This window comes from Leptonychotes weddellii, chromosome 7 (genome assembly GCF_054177405.1).
Source record: "Leptonychotes weddellii isolate Sample4059 chromosome 7, ASM5417740v2, whole genome shotgun sequence".
Lineage (NCBI taxonomy): Eukaryota > Metazoa > Chordata > Mammalia > Carnivora > Phocidae > Leptonychotes > Leptonychotes weddellii.
The window spans coordinates 45116336-45133664 of record NC_138375.1 but is presented as its reverse complement, the minus strand read 5'-3'; the positions used below and the strand labels follow the sequence as shown (position 1 = coordinate 45133664).

Below are 17329 nucleotides of genomic sequence, written 5' to 3'. Positions count from 1 at the left end.
GGTCAGTCAGAGCCTGTGAGACGCTGGCCTGCACAATGCATTCCAGAAACACTGGGCCCGGAGTTCTCTCTGTTTTGAAGGCCGGAGGTGTCTCCATCCCCTTCCAGTTGACTGCAAGTTGTCTTCCCGAGTGGTCAGTGAGCAGGAGCACCGAGGTGGGCAGAGTGGGCAGGGCTTGCGGCCTTGCGAGGGTTGGCACCGGGTCCCAGGTCATGGGTGGTGCTCCGTCACGCCTCTGCTGCACCCAGCGCTGCCTCACCCAGGTGCTCGAAGAGCACAGAGGTCGAGAGAGTGGGCTGTCCGCCCAGATGCACGTGGAGCTTGAAAACCAGATCCACCGCTCTGTGCAGTGACTTGGCCTCTCCAGCCTGTTGCTCCTTCTTCATGCCGTGGCCCCGCAGTGTTGCTGTTGGGCACTGGGGAGAGAATCTCGGCAAAGGGGCCTCTCCGGCAGCTAGCCTGACTTCAGCACACGGAGGCTCCAGTCCCTGCGAGGTGGCTGCTCCCCATTCCACAGGGCTCAGAGTTCCAGATGGCCGGCGACTTGCCGCGACCTCACAGCTAGCCAGTGGGAAAACGAAAATGTGAGTCCTTGGGCTTGACCACCTCACGGTTAGCGTGTGGCCACATTCCCACTTCGCCTTCAGATCCGGAAAGCCAAATAATCCTGTGTTGAGGTGACTGGCTCCTCTCCCCTGTCCCTTGCCTACACCTCACCCCTATCCTACTTAAACTCTTGCCAGCTTTCTCTCATTCCCCCACTGAGAGGGGCTGGCGTGGGGACCTCCACAGGGCAAACGTTTTTTTCTGCGAGAGCCAGTCCCTCTTTTAGAGAAAAGAAAGCAGTTTGCGAAAAGTAACAAAGGCGGCATTTGTGTATTTTGCTTTATGGAGCTGAAAATATCTGGTAAATTGATCCAGTGGGAGTAATAAATACACATTACTTTATCTTGTTCTTCATGTCCTATACCCCTGAGCCTTGATAGAACAACACCACTTAATAGACTTAAAAAAGAGTAATTACACTCATTGGTTGTGTGATTTTTCAGCCCTCCCAGCCCTGCCTGACCTTCTAATTTAGCTCACCGTGTCTAACTAATGCATTTATATTCATCTTTTATGAAGCATGTATAGTACAGAATTGACTTTAGAGCCTTTTTCAAGCTGTCCTCCCAGGTCTCCAATCTGGTTAGTAGTGAAGAGAGGGGGAGCTATCCATCTCTATACATACACGTGTATAGATAACGCATACACATGGCTCACGGCATTTTTTTTTTATCCTTTATGAAACATAATAAAAAGTATTTATTATATTTTTACTTTAAAGCTTTTATACAGTCTAGCATTATTTACAGCTAAACATGCAGGCAAAAGATGCGAGTGTTTTAAAAATGATTACTGTTAATGTTTCTGCTTGTCAGAAGTGCTTAAATTTTCCTGCACTTTGTCTAAAAACTTAGTACTGTTGCCTTTTAAGAACAACACATTTAAAAGATCTTGCAAGTCAGATTTGCAAACACTGCTGACAGTTTGTGATGAATGATATTGCAAAATTTGCAAGATGTTTGTCATTTTGCACAGCCGACATATTAAGGAGCGGATTAAGAAATGCAAAACCCCTATGGAAAACAACCATCCCAAACAAAAACCAAAACAAACCTCAAGCAAACCTTGAACCCAGAGAGCACACACACCAGAATCTCTCACCCGGGTTTTCTCTCCCAACTTCCCACTCAGCCAGTGGAACCCAATTGTTCTCAGTGCATTTTCTCTCACCATATGGTCTCCTCATTACCATACACTAAGAGTCCATATGGGAAACTTGTGAAATGAACTGTATTCATTTTAACTGCCAGATGAGCAGCCTTTTGCTTTGCAAGCTTAGCTTAAGTCATCTGCTGTCTTCGTGTTGTTATGGCAACACGGCACCAATAAAAAATTCTAATCTACTGTAAGTGATCACAGTATTTTAAGTGCTTGCCTATAACTGCCCTCAAAGGGGAGGAGGGAAGAAGGGTTACAGTCTTCCAAGGAGCAAAGGGTTGGTGTCCATTCCAGCAGGTGTCAGTAAAGAAGCTGGTGAGATGGGGAGAGGTGCCAGGGTGGCCCTGTGGTAGACCTGAATCGGAAGGGATGTGGATTGCAGAGGGATGGATGGTAGTGAGGGTGGACTAGAGACCCTTCGGGAGGCTCTGGAAAAAAAACATCGACTGTCGAAAACCATAGTTCTTCCAGCAGGCGTGTTATACTCGGCTGGTGCTGCGCAGCCTGCCACAAATAAAACGCAAGATTCTGGACCACACAGGCAGCCAATCCTTTATGGTCGCTTCTCCTTCATTGGCACGTGAAAAAATCTCAGCCTCCATGAGTCTGCTCCTCCTGTGCGTGGGAATTAGTCATTTCCAACACCGTGCTAATTAAGACTACCTTAAAGTAATGGAAGTAGGCAGCAACATCCTTCAATACAAATCATTCTCACCTCCGCGGGCCACATGGTACGTTGCCTCTCTGTTGCTCTATCTGTATTGAAAGTGAATGTTTATAGTCTCAGTTCATCAGCTCACATTAGCCTCATGCTGCATATTTAAACACAGAACAATTTGAACACACCATGAAGGAAGACAGTGACTGCACTTTCATTTGGAACAGCAAGGGCTCATCTAATAATAATTTAGTAAATCAGCCATTTAGTGGCTCGGTTGTGCGCTGCATTGTGCCAAATATTATTCAGTTCAACTGTACACTTGCAGAATTGAAATTCAGACTCCAGTCACAGGCACTGTTTTTGCTCAATGGAGAGGCAAGACCCCAAATCACCCTCCCTAAAGAGCGTTCGTGTTTAGTGATTTATCATAAATACAGAGCTGGGGCAAAATAAAACTGGAGTAGGCTGTATACAATGTATTCTAATTATGCTTTTATTGTTTTAGTCTTTATGCAAAGGCTCTCAGTGATTCAGAACCCACACTTGCATCAGTGAAAATACAAATAAGAAACCTTGGCATAACCACATGGCCTGTTCGCAGAAAAGGGGAGGAGTAAGGGTTTCAGAAAAGGGTAAAGAAAAACCTGTCATCTTTAGCTTCCACACTGTGACACTGGCCACCCTCTCACCTTGATCATTCATTTATTTTGGTCATTTGAGGAAACTCTGCTAGCATTTTATCCAGGAACCAAAATGACTCGACTCCGACAAAAATACAGAAACAAAAGCCGATCCTATGGTATATTTAACTCTTAGAAAAAAGCACACTTGTGCTTGAACACAAGAAGCATTTTTGTCCCTGCATTCTCTTGTCAAAAACGCAAACTATGGAATGCAGCCCCTTTTCCTCCTCTCTCCCCTGTATCTGCCAGAAACCTCACAGGCTAATTCCACAACGTGTTTTGATAATGTGCTCAAGTTAGAGGCTTGGTGGCCCCTCTACTTATGCCTCTTGTGTGGGGGGGGGAGTTTAGCTTTGTTCTGTGCACGCCCTGAAGTTGAATATAGAACCGTGTGTGGGGGTTAGGAGTAGGCATTTTTTGGGGGAAGAAGATTGTAGCTTCATTTAAAAAGCCCATGATCCTCGCAAGAACTATAATTTTCCCTTCTTTATTTTACCTTGACTTGTTTTTTGGTAAGTTATCCCTCTCATCATTATTGTATCAGGCCCATTTTAAAGATGAGGACCCTGAGGCTCAGAGAGGCCAAGCTTATGCAGCTGGTAAATGCAGGTTTTCTATCTCACCTGACTTCCTCACTGTTAGTCTGTTCAGAATCTTCCAGTGTTGTGCCAATAAGACTGCATCTCAAACAGCACTCAAGGCAGGTAATGCACATTGACTTTAAGAATGCATATAATCTGCCAGAGTTCTCTGGAAAATAAGTGAAGGTTATCAAAATTAGTGCTGGCTATTGCTCAGGAAAGCACTAACTACATATATCTACTGAGCCAGGTGCTAGCATTAACCCTGCTTTACAGATGAGGAAACCGAGGCATGCATTCACAATGCTAGTAAGTGCCAGAACATGGATTTGAGCCAGCTACATTGAACCCCAGAGCTAGTATCCCTAAGCACTGCCTCCTAGGATTAAGAAAAAGGAATTTTGAGGAAAAAAAGGCAATTTTGCAATCCAGTCCTAAAAAAAATCCTCGAGCTTGGCCAGGGCTGGGGAGTGGAAAAAGAGGGAAATGGTAGCATGGCCTGAGGTTAGCTCAGAAAGGGCTGAGCCAAGCAAAAGCGGCAGCTGGTGGTGCGGATTAAAAACATGCACATACAAACATTGGAGATAATTCTTTTTCTCTTTAGCAGCAGAGTCATTGTCGTCGGGACTTGTAATGTCAGTTACTCTATAGCTGAATTCTGGAAACTCTTTCGAGTTCTTTTTTAGCACTGAGCTCTTGATGAGGGTGACCGCGTTTATCCTACTTCACATCACACCCTGTGGGCAGGGGCATCGACTGTAATTACTCATTAGGTTCAGGGAGAAGTCACAGGAGGAACAAGGGGCTAACTCAGGTGTACCTCCCCACCATCCAAAACCCTCCTCTTAGACTGAAACCCTTAGAAACAGAGACACTAGGAGGTAGGTCTTCAACCTTGCTCACTATTTTCAGCCCTGAGTAACACTTCAATTAAGCATCAGAGTAATAAGAACAGCCCCAGCAGTCTCGAGGCAGTGGATTTTAATTGCAGTTATACTCAGGACCATCTGTAAAGCCTTGGGAATTTACAGATATCATTTGTCTGGAGGTGCATATAATAACCGATGATGTTTGACAATTTAAGAAGCAAAGCAAACTATATTTTTGCCTCCCTTAGATATCCTTAAAGTACAACATAGCTCCAGCATGCATGTATCACTTATTCAAGTTTAACTATACGTAGTTGTCCAAAAATATAAATATACACGCATGCATTTGTACACACACACACCAAACGCATAGACATAGACAGGCACGCACATAGGTGTGGCAATAAATTTTTCTGTTTACTCAATGGTCCTTCTGCTTTCAAACTAGACATTTATTCCGCTTTGCCCTAGGGAAAGGGAATCCACACCAAAGACAAAGAGAAACAGAAGTAGTTAATTTTTGGCTTTTGTGTTTCTAAGAGCCCAGGCCTTGGTGACTTGAAAGATTTTCAAGGGTAATTTTGACTCTAGGCAGTTTTTGTTTCATGTGCTGACTTTACAACCTATCCCTGAAAAAGGCACCTCTGTCCATAGCCTTCTCTTTAAGCAGAGACTTTTATCCTGATCAGAAAGTCGATTTCCAAGGCCACTCAGCAGGACCTAACCCAGAGCGTCCGTCTTAAACCAGTACAATGAATTGGAATAAGAAGAGCCGGCCAGAGGTTACCAAGTTCAGCTCTGTACCTCCAAGCAGGTCATATTCACAAGGGTGCAGACACCATTTTTCACTGTATTTGTGGCGGGAAGCACCCCAGGCTCCCATTCACCAATTACCATGACACCATTTAGAAGAGAATGCCAGGAGACCAAAAAGAGGGGGGAAAGCCATTGTCATAACTCTTCTCAGGAATACCTGGTTTCACAATTTATACTTAACTGCTGACACTTGAAAAGTCGAACATTTTGGTAAAATGAATCAAGCTGTAATGTTTCTTTTATGAGATCCCCTTGCAGGAAGGGGAGGTTTGGCACCTTGTGGAGACCAAGCTTAGTTATCCATCATAGTAGTCAGCTGTCCTAGCCAGCTTCTCAGAGGTCACGCGATCGAACCGACAGCTCTTACAACTATATTATTGCTTACGGAACAGGAATTGGGGCACCAGATAAAAATTACCTGGTCTAATAGGCAGCGAACAATTTTCACTCAATAAAATTATAAGCCAAATCATTCATTTCATAACACTCTGGCTAATTTATTTGTTGACCTTTTATTATCCATAGCTCTTCAGTGGTATTAACTGCAACTCAGACAAAATCTCTTGTTCATTTCGCTTCCATTGATTTTTTTTTTTCCATTGAGGCAATAATGGCTGCTTGAAAACAGCCTTTTTCTTTCCACTGTAAAAGTCAGTCATGTAAGTTAGTATGTCTTACGTTGATATAGCTGCCTTAGCTTACAACCTGCTTTAATTTCATGTGATTCTGAAGTCTTCTCTACCATGTTTGCAACAAAGGCACAGCTTCCTGGTGTCCCTCTAGCCACGTGGCATGATGGCACGTAATAATATGTTTGAGAAGGAAGAGAGCTCTCATCTAATCTGGACCTAAAATCAACTTTAAAATTAGAGAAGTTTCCCAAGCCCCCCCACATTTTCTTTAGACTGGACTAAAATGACTCCGATGCCTGTTGTATTTATAGCAGTAGGCCCTTTCAGATTATTTAATTCCTTTGTTCTGGAAATGTCTGCAGATTTTAATTGTGGCTTGACTTTTATTTTTCTTTAAAGTCTATGGGCAATGAGTATGTGCTAGAACGCTCGGTGAGCTTCAGCTGAAGCTTCTTATATAATAAAATACTATGAAGTCTTTAGAATGCAAGGTTGTAAAATATAATTGTTACACATTTGGCATTTTATGCCTCCCTAGAAATATCCACTTGCTACCTACACCTCATCTATGCTCCTCCTTTCCATTTCAATTTACTCTAAAGTGGTCCTTAGCCATAATGAGAATGCCCCTTTCAACAGAAACATGTTTAATTATATCCATGCTAAATGTAAGTGACTCTTCGCAGTCATAGGGCTTCTGAGTAAAGAGCGCTTAGAGTGTGACACTAAAGGTTTCTAATGATCTGAGGTCAGCTCTCTTTCAAGAAGTTCATATTACCAGAAAAATCAAAAATTTGAGGAATGTCTCAGAGAATTGGAAACTAAACAGTGCTCAAGTATTATTTTGGTTTGTTTTACTCCTTCCCTCCCTGCCCTCATTATATGATTTTTTAGAATGCAAAATCTGCCATTGTGGAATTTTCCATTTGGCTGAATAAACACGAAGGACGTTGGGATATAAAACTACCCTGCACAGAAATCACCTCTCAGTACAACTAGTATTTATTGTTTTGTACATCGAGCTCTGCGGGGAATGGGCTGCAAGGAACTTCCAATCAGTTTTTCAGCTTTCGGGCGTTCCGATCAGCCATGTCACCCAGACTTTCAGAAGGAAGCGGGGAAAGAGCTAGAACTTAAGAGGCTAGTGATCTGGGTATACTGTTCAAAATCTGGACCCTTTGGTAAACTCTGGAGCGAGGAGGCAAATGAAATTAATGCTGATTCCACTGATGTTTATTGCCTCTAAACCAGAGGTGATTATGCCACGCCACTCCATTTTATGTTGCTGAGATTTGGACCCCTTGCATCTTGAATCCCCTGATAAAGCAAAGCAGATTGGTGATAAATGGGTGCCAGGCAAATGTGCAGTGACAGAAAGGTATTGTGCTTCTTTCTCAGGAATCGCCCAAGTCAACTTGACCTTATAGTTTAGCTTCTGTTTTCTTCTACATACTGCAAAAACATTTCCCACTTGAGGGAGCATAAAGCCAAGTACAGATTGTCCTCCCAAATTGCTGAAGTATCCCTGAGCCTTAATTTTATGAGGGAGTCCCCAGGGTCTTCAGAATCTGATTCAGAAATTTGAAATGAATGTTGTGTTGGTAAATGGGTATCCCTCTGGCTTTATGAGCTGGTATATGTGCTCTGAATGAAGGAAAGTTCATGCCAGATCCACTGCTCATCTGGGTTTGAATTACTCAGAACATTTAATTGGGTTTATAAACGGACTCCACATTGGACAGTTAGACAACCTTCCGTTTCACCCTAGAAGGCTAGATGTGGCCAGTGAATATGAGCTTATTGCCTACACATTTGAGGGCAGACACTGAAGAGAAGATTCACATAGAAGGGGAATAATCCTCAGAGATTTTATTGTCATGAACCCAAAAGAAAGATGAATTAGCCATAGCTGCATATCAGACATGATATGCCTGGTTCTCAAGATGGTGCAAATACCTAAGTATTTCTAACAGTCTAAGAGTACAGTTAATAAAAGGCTGATGTGCATCGAGACAAACCTCATGTTGCTAGCAGCCTCTAACTTGAGATAGTGTCTGTACCCAACATGACTCATTATATTAATCACAAAATTAAAATATAAGCACAAGCCAGCAGGAGTAAAAGAGCAAATTCATAAAAGAAAAAAAAAAGGCATAAAAAACCCCCACAGTGATCAAGACTTGACCTTGGGGAATTTATATACTGGATTAAAAGGTCTGGAGCCAAGCGGAACACCAAATTTAAGTCTTCTGCTTTTATAAACCAGGCCAGATATGTGCTTTTGTCATTTCATCATATAAATCAAGCATGTACTTTTAAAAATCAGAAACTATCTTAGAATAAACTTTTCAACAAGAATTTCTCAAGGCCTGTGGTCTGCTGGACATGGCGCTAGGGGCTTGGAGGTGATTAGCTATTCAGGGCCTCAAAGGGCCTACAGCCTAGCGGTGGAGAGTGAAGGCGAACACTGTTGGAATCAGAGCTAAATGGCCCCACGGCGTCTGTGGCTGTGCCGTGCCAATCGGAACCGTCCGCACTGTTGTTCCGAGGAGGGAGAGAGGTCTGAGGCTGTGGTGAGGGTGGGATTCCTTCTGATGGCACAGTGCAATTCTCAGAGCGCGGGCTCTGACGCCTAACACCCGAGATTCAATCCCTGCCCAGCCAGTCGTCAGCTGTGCGGACTTAGGGAAAGTCGGCTCTCCTCTCTGAGTCTTGGTTTCCTCATCTGCCAAAGCAGCACCTTAAGAGGCTCTCTGTGAAGACTGGATGAGTTCATGTTCCACTTCCAATAAACGGCAGTTATTTTTAGCATTAACCAAACCACCATCACCACCTTCATTCCCAGGCTTTGGAGGATGAGAAGTCATCGTAAATGGGCACAGACTGAAGCCAGTATTCCAAATAAAGAAAAGGTGAAAGGAGTGAGGGACTGGAGATGGGACAGAGCCAACGTTTTGCTTCTAGGCTAGGGAGGACTAGCTAGACCAAAATAGAGAGCAGTTCTTCACATCTGTAGGGAGAGGAGATTGGATAAAGAGGGTAGGACCAGATGATGGGGAGAATCTTTTGTAATCCCTGTAGAAGCCTGTACCTTAATTCTGGGAGGGTAATGTGCCTTGAAAAGTGCTGGAGAGCAATGTCAGTTTGTTGACTACTGGGGCAACAAGAAGCTCAGAACTTATTTGCTAATTGATGGGGTTGCAACATAGGAAGTAAAGGTGAATCTTCCTTCTGTATTTGTAGTCCATTCAGCATCTTTATTATAAAGGCTCTGAAACATAAGTAAAAACCCATAACAATTATGCTTGAACTGTTTCTCGGAATTGGGTTTCCCCAGTGTTTCTGTAGACTCTAAATAGCTTATCCCCTTTTCTCTTTGCAGAACCCTGTTCACATTATCATCAACCAATGGTCATAACAGGACAGGGAAAACCATTTTTTTTTAAATTATGTTATGTTAGTCACCATACAGTACATCATTAGTTTTTGATGTAGTGTTCCATGATTCATTGTTTGCGTTTAACACCCAGTGCTCCATGCAGTACGTGCTCTCCTTAGCACCCATCACCAGGCTAACCCATCCCCCCCACCCCCCTCCCCTCTAAAACCGGGTTTTAACTGTGAGAGAAAATAGATCAATGAAAGTTGTTGTTTTTAAGGAATAAACATTTTTTGTTTTTAAGAGAGGAGATCCAAGGCCATGAAAAGAAAAATAGTCCGACTAAGGACGTAGATTGGAAAACAAGCATTAGTTCTATAAGGAGACTCTGGGGATTTTCAATATTTAGGATACTAGTATTTGTCTTCTTTATTCCCTACTGGGTTTTTTTTTTTTTAATCCAAGGATAGGATTAATTATCTTAGAAGAATCTAATCTCTACCTTCATCTTTTAAACTGCAAGCAGGGAGCTCTTTTAAACATTATGGAAAGAAGAGAAAATCTCTCCTGACAAATAAATGCCTTGAAAAATTGGATATTAGTACTAGTCAAGTGCTCTTTCTTTTCAGAAATATTAAAATTGCATATTAGAATGGAAGGATCCTTATACTATACTCCCTCCTAATGCCACAAAAAATAAGACTTTAGGAACAATTTCAGAGACAAAAGGTTATGTGAGACATCCAGTTCTTCCCGTTATGGGAAACTTCTTCCTTTTTTTTTTTTTTTAACATCCCAGGCTCAATCATTTCCTAATGTGAAATTACAGATTTTTCAAATTACCATATAAAACTGCGAAAAAATTACACTTGTGACCACAGAAGAGATAGCATACACTATCAATTTGATTTTAAAAGGCATACATCTTTTATACTACCTGTCATTTTTATAATGCCTTTTACAAATTTAATCAATACGTTTTAACATTCTATATACTTTAAGTGCAATATACAATAAATATTCAAGTTTCATCTTAAACATGCTTTAGCCTTTAAATTGTTAAAACTGCAGTGCCCTTTCAATCTACTTACATAATGTCATAAAATATACATTTCAAGGTAAATGAAGTCAGCTACTTCAATTTAGTCCCTCAAACTGGTAGTAAATGAGAGGTTAACACTATGGTGCCAAACCCATTATTGAGTAAATTTAGCACCTTGGACAGCTCTGTAAAATCTTTATTGCTTTCCTGACCTGCTCGTCATGTTCTGTCTGTGTGTTCAGTGGCTCTCAGCTCTGATTGAAAGGCAATATATTAGATCCCCAACACAAACACGCTTGGGGGCTAGTTCACTGGGAGCGTAATGACATGGAGGTGAGAGCAATTTTCTGGTCACCAAAATCCAAGCACCTTGCAGGTCCGTTACACTAACTCATAGAGGACCCAGAAATTTCCTTTCTCCTTCCCATTTGCAGAAATAACTAATAGAAGCTGAATTACACTGGCAAAGCTGAACCAAATGTGGGCTGTCCCTTAAATCCCAAAGTCGATACTGCAGTGAAGGACATTTTAAAATGGGCAAGATATCATTTAAGGAAATCACTTTCAGGAAAAAAATCCAGATTCACTCTCCACAAGACTGCTGGTCTGAAGTGATGCCAGGCTAATGACCCGCCTATGGCCATGTGCCTAGTGGGAAAGCATGACCCAGCTCCTTGGATGGAAGAGGGATATAACTTTAAGAAGCAAGATTCACATGTTTCATTTTCAAAGGATTAAATGGTGATTAGAACTCTGGGTATTGAATAAGCAGAAAAAGAAACAGTTGGGGCGCCTGGGTGGCTCAGTTGGTTAGGCGACTGCCTTCGGCTCAGGTCATGATCCTGGAGTCCTGGGATCGAGTCCCGCATCGGGCTCCCTGCTCAGCAGGGAGTCTGTTTCTCCCTCTGACTCTCCCCCCTTTCATGTGCTCTCTCTCTCTCAAATAAATAATAAATAAATAATAAATAATCTTTAAAAAAAAAAAGAAAAAGAAACAGTTGGATTGTGTCACTGGAAAACTTTATCATCAAAAATATATGAGAGTAAAATGTATAGCATGCACTGGTAGTTGGAATTTTTTCAGGTTTATGAAAACTTCAAAGATCTTGGAGTTTATTTTGAACTTCTCTCCTCCCTGGTTCTGTGAAATTAATGAAAATAAGCATTGCTCAGAGTCCTCAATGATAGTGTTCCAAGACTGAAATTCACAAGCGCAGTTTCCAACTGCACCTCATCTTGCTTTTGACAAACAGGAGACTTGTTTTTTTCCTAAAATGAAAAGAAAGAAAAATATCTTCTCTGCCAAACCCAAACACTGTTATAAATATTTATTTGGAGAAATAAATGAACGTAGACCCAGAGAAGTCAAATCTTAGTAAATAAACTAACTTGATCCTATTTTGTTTTAATCTTTCCTAAGAGCTAGATAAAGCCATGAGGTTTTAGTGAAAGCAGCAAGGGCCGAATTTGATATGGGGGTAGGGTTTAGTGTGGCCATAACATAGTAAATTATTAACTGCTGTGGTCAGACAATACTGCAAACAAAAAGTGGTAAATAATCTTGTAGCTTGCATTAAAAAAAAAGAAAAATTATTTCAGATGTATTGATTCAAACTCCATTGATTATATAATGCTTTACACTCCTTATATGAAATATAACTGAACTGTTTTATAAATGGGGGCTAGCAGCTTAAGGTAAGCATAAATGTTTATTGAAACCTGAAAACCCTTCTATCTCATTTTTGAATTTAGGACATTATATATGTCATAAGTAGTTACTGCGGTATGACAACTATTTTATCTTATATTATAGAAAATTTAAAATTGAAAAATGCTAATATGTATCTAAAAGCTTGTCATTTTAAGAGTTGTTCAAAGATTTTTGAAGAGGCTATGATGACAGCAAAATGAATGTAATTATATCCCTATTTTCTGATCAGCGTCTACAGTATATGAAAATCGAACACTGCTGCTTCTCCATGCAGAAATCTATTGTGTAAAATATTTAAAGTTAAACTTCTTTTTGCAACTTTACCCATGGCAAAAAAAGTTGTAAACATATCTTCTTGCAAATCACATCTGATAATCATGCCACGCCTTTATGTTTGCTTCTCTGATAAGCCTCCATTTTACAAGCTTAACTTCCCTCTTCATCTTCCAATATAAATGAATCTGCAGACAATTAGGGCAGAATGAAGAGGGAACAACTTCTTTTGGTTGAAGAAAAAAATTACCACCACACACACTTTTGTAGAGTGCGCTATTTATTAGAAATAAGCATGCAGGCTAAATGTGGAAGTCCACCTAAATGAAGAGGGAGACATTTTTTTTTCTTCAACTGGAATGAAAAGCAGAGCATATATCTGGGATGAGAATGAATGAGCAAATGGGGAAAATGACAAACAATACCGGAATAGCAAAGGATTGCTATAAAAGAAACAGACTCTGCCAGTCATGAAAATTGGTGCAGAGAGAGCTTCCGGGGGCAGGAGAATCCTTTTGTAAGAGCCTCTGACAAACAACGCATTGCCTCAGCAATGTGAGTTTACTCCATCACTCCCTTATATCCTGGCTCTGCCACACAAGGGAGATAAACAAAAGAAGTTTAATGCTACATGCTTCTAGTAGCCAAAGATTGATTGGAAATCCCTCGAAAATGACCTGTCTGTTAAGGTCGTGGTTCCTGGAATAAGCAATTAAGTACTAAATAAACACATCTTAGGGATTCATAACATGCACTGAATGACATCGATTGTAGTAATCTAGTAAATGACCTCGCAATTGTATTCAGCAATAAACATATGAGTGCTTTACCGTGCCGATGGCAGACTATTGAGTGATGTATTTTATCTTGCAATACCAATGATGCTCACCTTTTGACTCAATTAAGTGTGTATGTGAACAGGGATAAATTGGTGATTTAACACCATTCTGGGGTTCCCCGAGCTACTGCCTTTAAAGCAGTGCAGTGTCCAAGTCTGGCCAGAGGGAACTGGAACGTGGTCTTGTGAAAAGATAACAGCAACTGGCTGTCACTCGGAGGATTGCATCTGCTTTTCTCTTGACAGGAAGTCATCCTCAAAAGGGCCGCGGATCTGGTGGAGGCACTGTATGGGATGCCACACAACAACCAGGTGAGCGGTCCTGGGACTCGAAACTGCGTGGGCCTCCGCGTTCATTTGAAGAGCGCGGACTCCTTCTTGTGTCGAGAAATGGTGAAAAATATGAAAGCCACTTGCATGAGTTCAGTGTCATCCGGACATAACACGTCAGGCTATTCAGTTCTTCTTTCTTGTTTTGTAAATCTTTTATTACCTTTTGTATAGAATCATTTTCCTTAGGGGAAACGGGACTCCATTTAAAATGAATCTTCTGTGGGAGTGTGCTTCATAATTGAGGAAGAGAGTTACTGATGTTTTATTTTATTCCTCTCAGGTTTTCAAGCAAATTTAGGAGGAAAAGGGGGGTTTAATTTTTTCTCCTAAAACGCATAATAAGGCCTGAATATAATTGTCTGCTTCTATTCACGGAGCTACTCCGTGTATATGATTCCGATTGCTCTGGAAACTAGGAGTCTGAGCAATCATTCACTCCCTTTTTTTTGTGTCACTTGAATCAGTGTCCAGGGGACACAGTTCCACTAATACTCGGGGACACAGGGAGTCATCTGCAAACCGCTCTTAACTTTAGCAGGGGAGATGAGCTGCAGGCTGTGTGTGTGTGTGTGTGTGTGTGTGTGTGTGTGTAACACCAGAGGTCCTGTGTGTTACTGGTAGCAGAGGGAAACGCCATGGCCCTGTCACATGTGGGGTAGTATGGAGGGATGCCTAAGACAATGGCCCTTCAAAGTCAGACAAACAAGGTTATGCAGCCCAGCTCTGTCCTTGAATAGGCGAGTGTCCTTAAGTGAGTGCTTCACGTCTCTCTGCGCCTCAGTTTCCCCATTTGCTCTATGGGCCCGATGATGATGAGACTTGTCCTAGGTTTGCTGAGAGGTTGCGGAAGTCAAGGCCCTGAGCACCTTGCCTGGCATAAAACAAACACCGGAATAGATGGTTTTCCTGGGAGTATGACTAGGGTAGCTAAGGGGCTACTGCTTTTACTTTGCAGGAAATTATTCTGAAGAGAGCAGCGGACATTGCGGAGGCCCTGTACAGCGTCCCCCGCAACCACAGCCAGCTCCCCGCCCTCACTAACACCTCGGTCCACGCGGGCATGATGGGCGTGAACTCCTTCAGCGGACAGCTGGCTGTGAACGTCTCTGAGGCGTCGCAGGCCACCAATCAGGGTCAGGAGCCTGCCCTCCTCCCTCCCCATTGCCCTGCCCCTTCCCAACCTCAGGCTTCTTCACGCCACCCGCCCCCCCCCCCTCACCGCCCCCAGACCCCACCATTTATTTGGCACGAAACCGTTTTTATTTAAAAACATTTTTTTTTTCCCAATAGGGGAGATTCCTAGTTTGTGTGTATCAGATATTGCTGTAGAATTTGGGTGATAGCTATCACGACTGGCAGTGTGGTATCAGAGGCTAGAAAGGATGCACGCACTTAGCCATCTCTCCATTTGACTTTTCATCGTAAACCATGAATGACAGATCGCAAAGAGGCTTGGAATTAAAGTTCTGAGGGGCCAAAGCACATCATACTCGCCCAGGGAATAAGAACCTGTTAACTCCAGGGTACATCTCTTAGATTGGGATTTATTTCTGCTCCAAAATGATAATTTATAGGCCCTACATTGCCACTTCTCACGGCCCTGCTAAGTATTTATGATCTCCTAAGAAATGTGTGTTTTGCTCGCTTCCCATTTTAATCACAGAGCTAGCACCACCAACCCACGCACATGAATCACCCAACCCCTTCCCTCCGGGATGCGGCGATGGGGCAAGAACCAGAGACCTTCCTGTCCCCGAGCCTTCCCGGATTGCCACCCTCATCCCCGGCTTTGCCCCCACCCCTCAGGTTTCACCCGCAACTCAAGCAGCGTGTCACCACACGGGTACGTGCCGAGCACCACCCCGCAGCAGACCAACTATAACTCCGTCAGCACAAGCATGAACGGATACGGCACGGCTGCCATGTCCAATTTGGGCGGCTCCCCAACTTTCCTCAACGGCTCAGCTGCCAACTCGCCCTATGCCAGTAAGTAGACCCGTGTGTCCTGCATTTCTGCATGCTTTTGCTCCAAGAACCGGAGCCCACTGGAGTGGGCTGTGTGGCCCACTGTGTGGCCCACTGTACAGGGTCTCTTCAGCCTGAGGGCTCCCACCCAGGTGATGCTATGAAAGGCGCCATTTGTCTCTGGCAGAAATCTCTGCCTTCCCTTGCTCACCTTCCGCATCCCAGAGTCTCCCTCGTTGTCAGAACTTTGTTAAAACCCAAAGCAGCAGTAGGATGTCATCACCAGAACCCAAGCTTCGAGTCGGAGTGGAGATGGGTTTGACCCCTGATTCTACCAGTTACTGACTGGCGGCCCTATGCAAGTTCTCTCCTCTCCATGCCTCAGTTTGCTCATCTGTAAAATGGGGAGGGAACCAGCATCCTCCCCCCACCCCATACAGTCGTGAGACTTTGATAAAATAATGCATGGAATGAGCTTGTCCTGATGTCTGGCCCACAAGAGGCACAGTCAGGAAACCTAATTCATCGCAATGATGGTCTAAGACTTCAGTCTTAGACTGAACACAACAGTCTAAGACTTCACATCTCTCCCTTTAGGAATCGGACTCCTTTTTTTTTTTTTTTAAATGCTTGGAATTTTTTCCCCTTTGTGCTTGATGTATACCAGAAAACAAACAATAGCAACAACAGAAACACTTTATTTTTTCCAAAAATCTGGCAAGATGAAAAAACACACATACACAAGAAATTTTTTTTTTTTTTTTTGGTGCCTTGTCCTCGCCTTAAAGAAGTTTAGCTTCAAGAATTTCCAGTACAACATTTAGATTGCATCTAAAGAACCTCAGGGAACTGGCATCTTTACATATAAACTGTCCTGGGCTGTGTTTCTACAATCTCTTGATCTCCCGCTGAGGATCTGTACCTAGATAACCAAGTTTATCTTGGACAGTGTGGGTGACTCTTCCGTTTTGTGAAATGAGGCCGAACTCTTAGACATTTGTGGAATGATAGAAGATGTGTTGTTAAATGAAAGAATACTCATGATTTTTTTTTTTTTTTAAAGTGTCTTGGCTAAAAAAACCTAAAAACCGTGCTGTCTCTGATGGTGGAAATGTGGAGTGTTCTAATCCTTTGAGAGAGGAAAGATCATTCTTGGCCTTTGAGAGAGGTTATTTCTGAAAGTAATACTTAGTGCCTTTTACTTTCTTGTTGAATTTTTATGCTCAGTGTGTGCTAAACTTTATATTTCCACTTTATCTGTTCGGAATCAGCAGCTTTTTGAGCGTTTAAAATGTCCCCAAATAATCTGCATACATTATGTCTGCCTGCATTATGTCAACGGGACCAGTTTGAGGATTTTGATTCATCGAAAGATGGTTTCTCATAGATCTATCATTTCAGTGTTCTCCCATCTACTCAATCAGAAAATATTTCAATCATGACCTGAAAATTAAAAGGTGGCGTTCTTAATTAAATCAATAAACTAATTGCTATATGGTAGCAATTCAATTTAGGGGCTTGGATAGCTGTCTTCCCAAGCCCACGCAGACACCCAGCAACTTCAGCCTGAGACTGCATCTGTCAGTCTGTGAAACTTCCAACATTTAATTTCCATTAATTGATTTCCTCAGTGCTCACAAATATAGTATTAAATTCTCAAATAGGCTCTCAGATGGGACGGTTTTATCTGCATAAATGCAAATAAAACAATAAACACAAAGCCCAGCTGATTTGAATTTTTGCCTCCATAATATTTAATTATTCATAAACCACTCATGTTGA

The 17329-nt window shown here is 42.3% G+C and overlaps 1 protein-coding gene across 8 annotated transcripts in view; it reads left to right on the top strand.

Moving 5' to 3' along the window:
• EBF1 (EBF transcription factor 1) overlaps positions 1–17329 on the top strand; it is a 391508-nt gene that overhangs the window by 360048 nt on the left and 14131 nt on the right. For all 8 annotated transcript variants that reach the window (XM_081826258.1, XM_081826259.1, XM_081826264.1 and 5 more), the window contains exons 12-14: positions 13496–13561; positions 14538–14715; positions 15389–15568. In XM_081826258.1, the coding sequence (XP_081682384.1) occupies positions 13496–13561; positions 14538–14715; positions 15389–15568 (424 nt within the window). The remainder of the gene's footprint in view (positions 1–13495; positions 13562–14537; positions 14716–15388; positions 15569–17329) is intronic.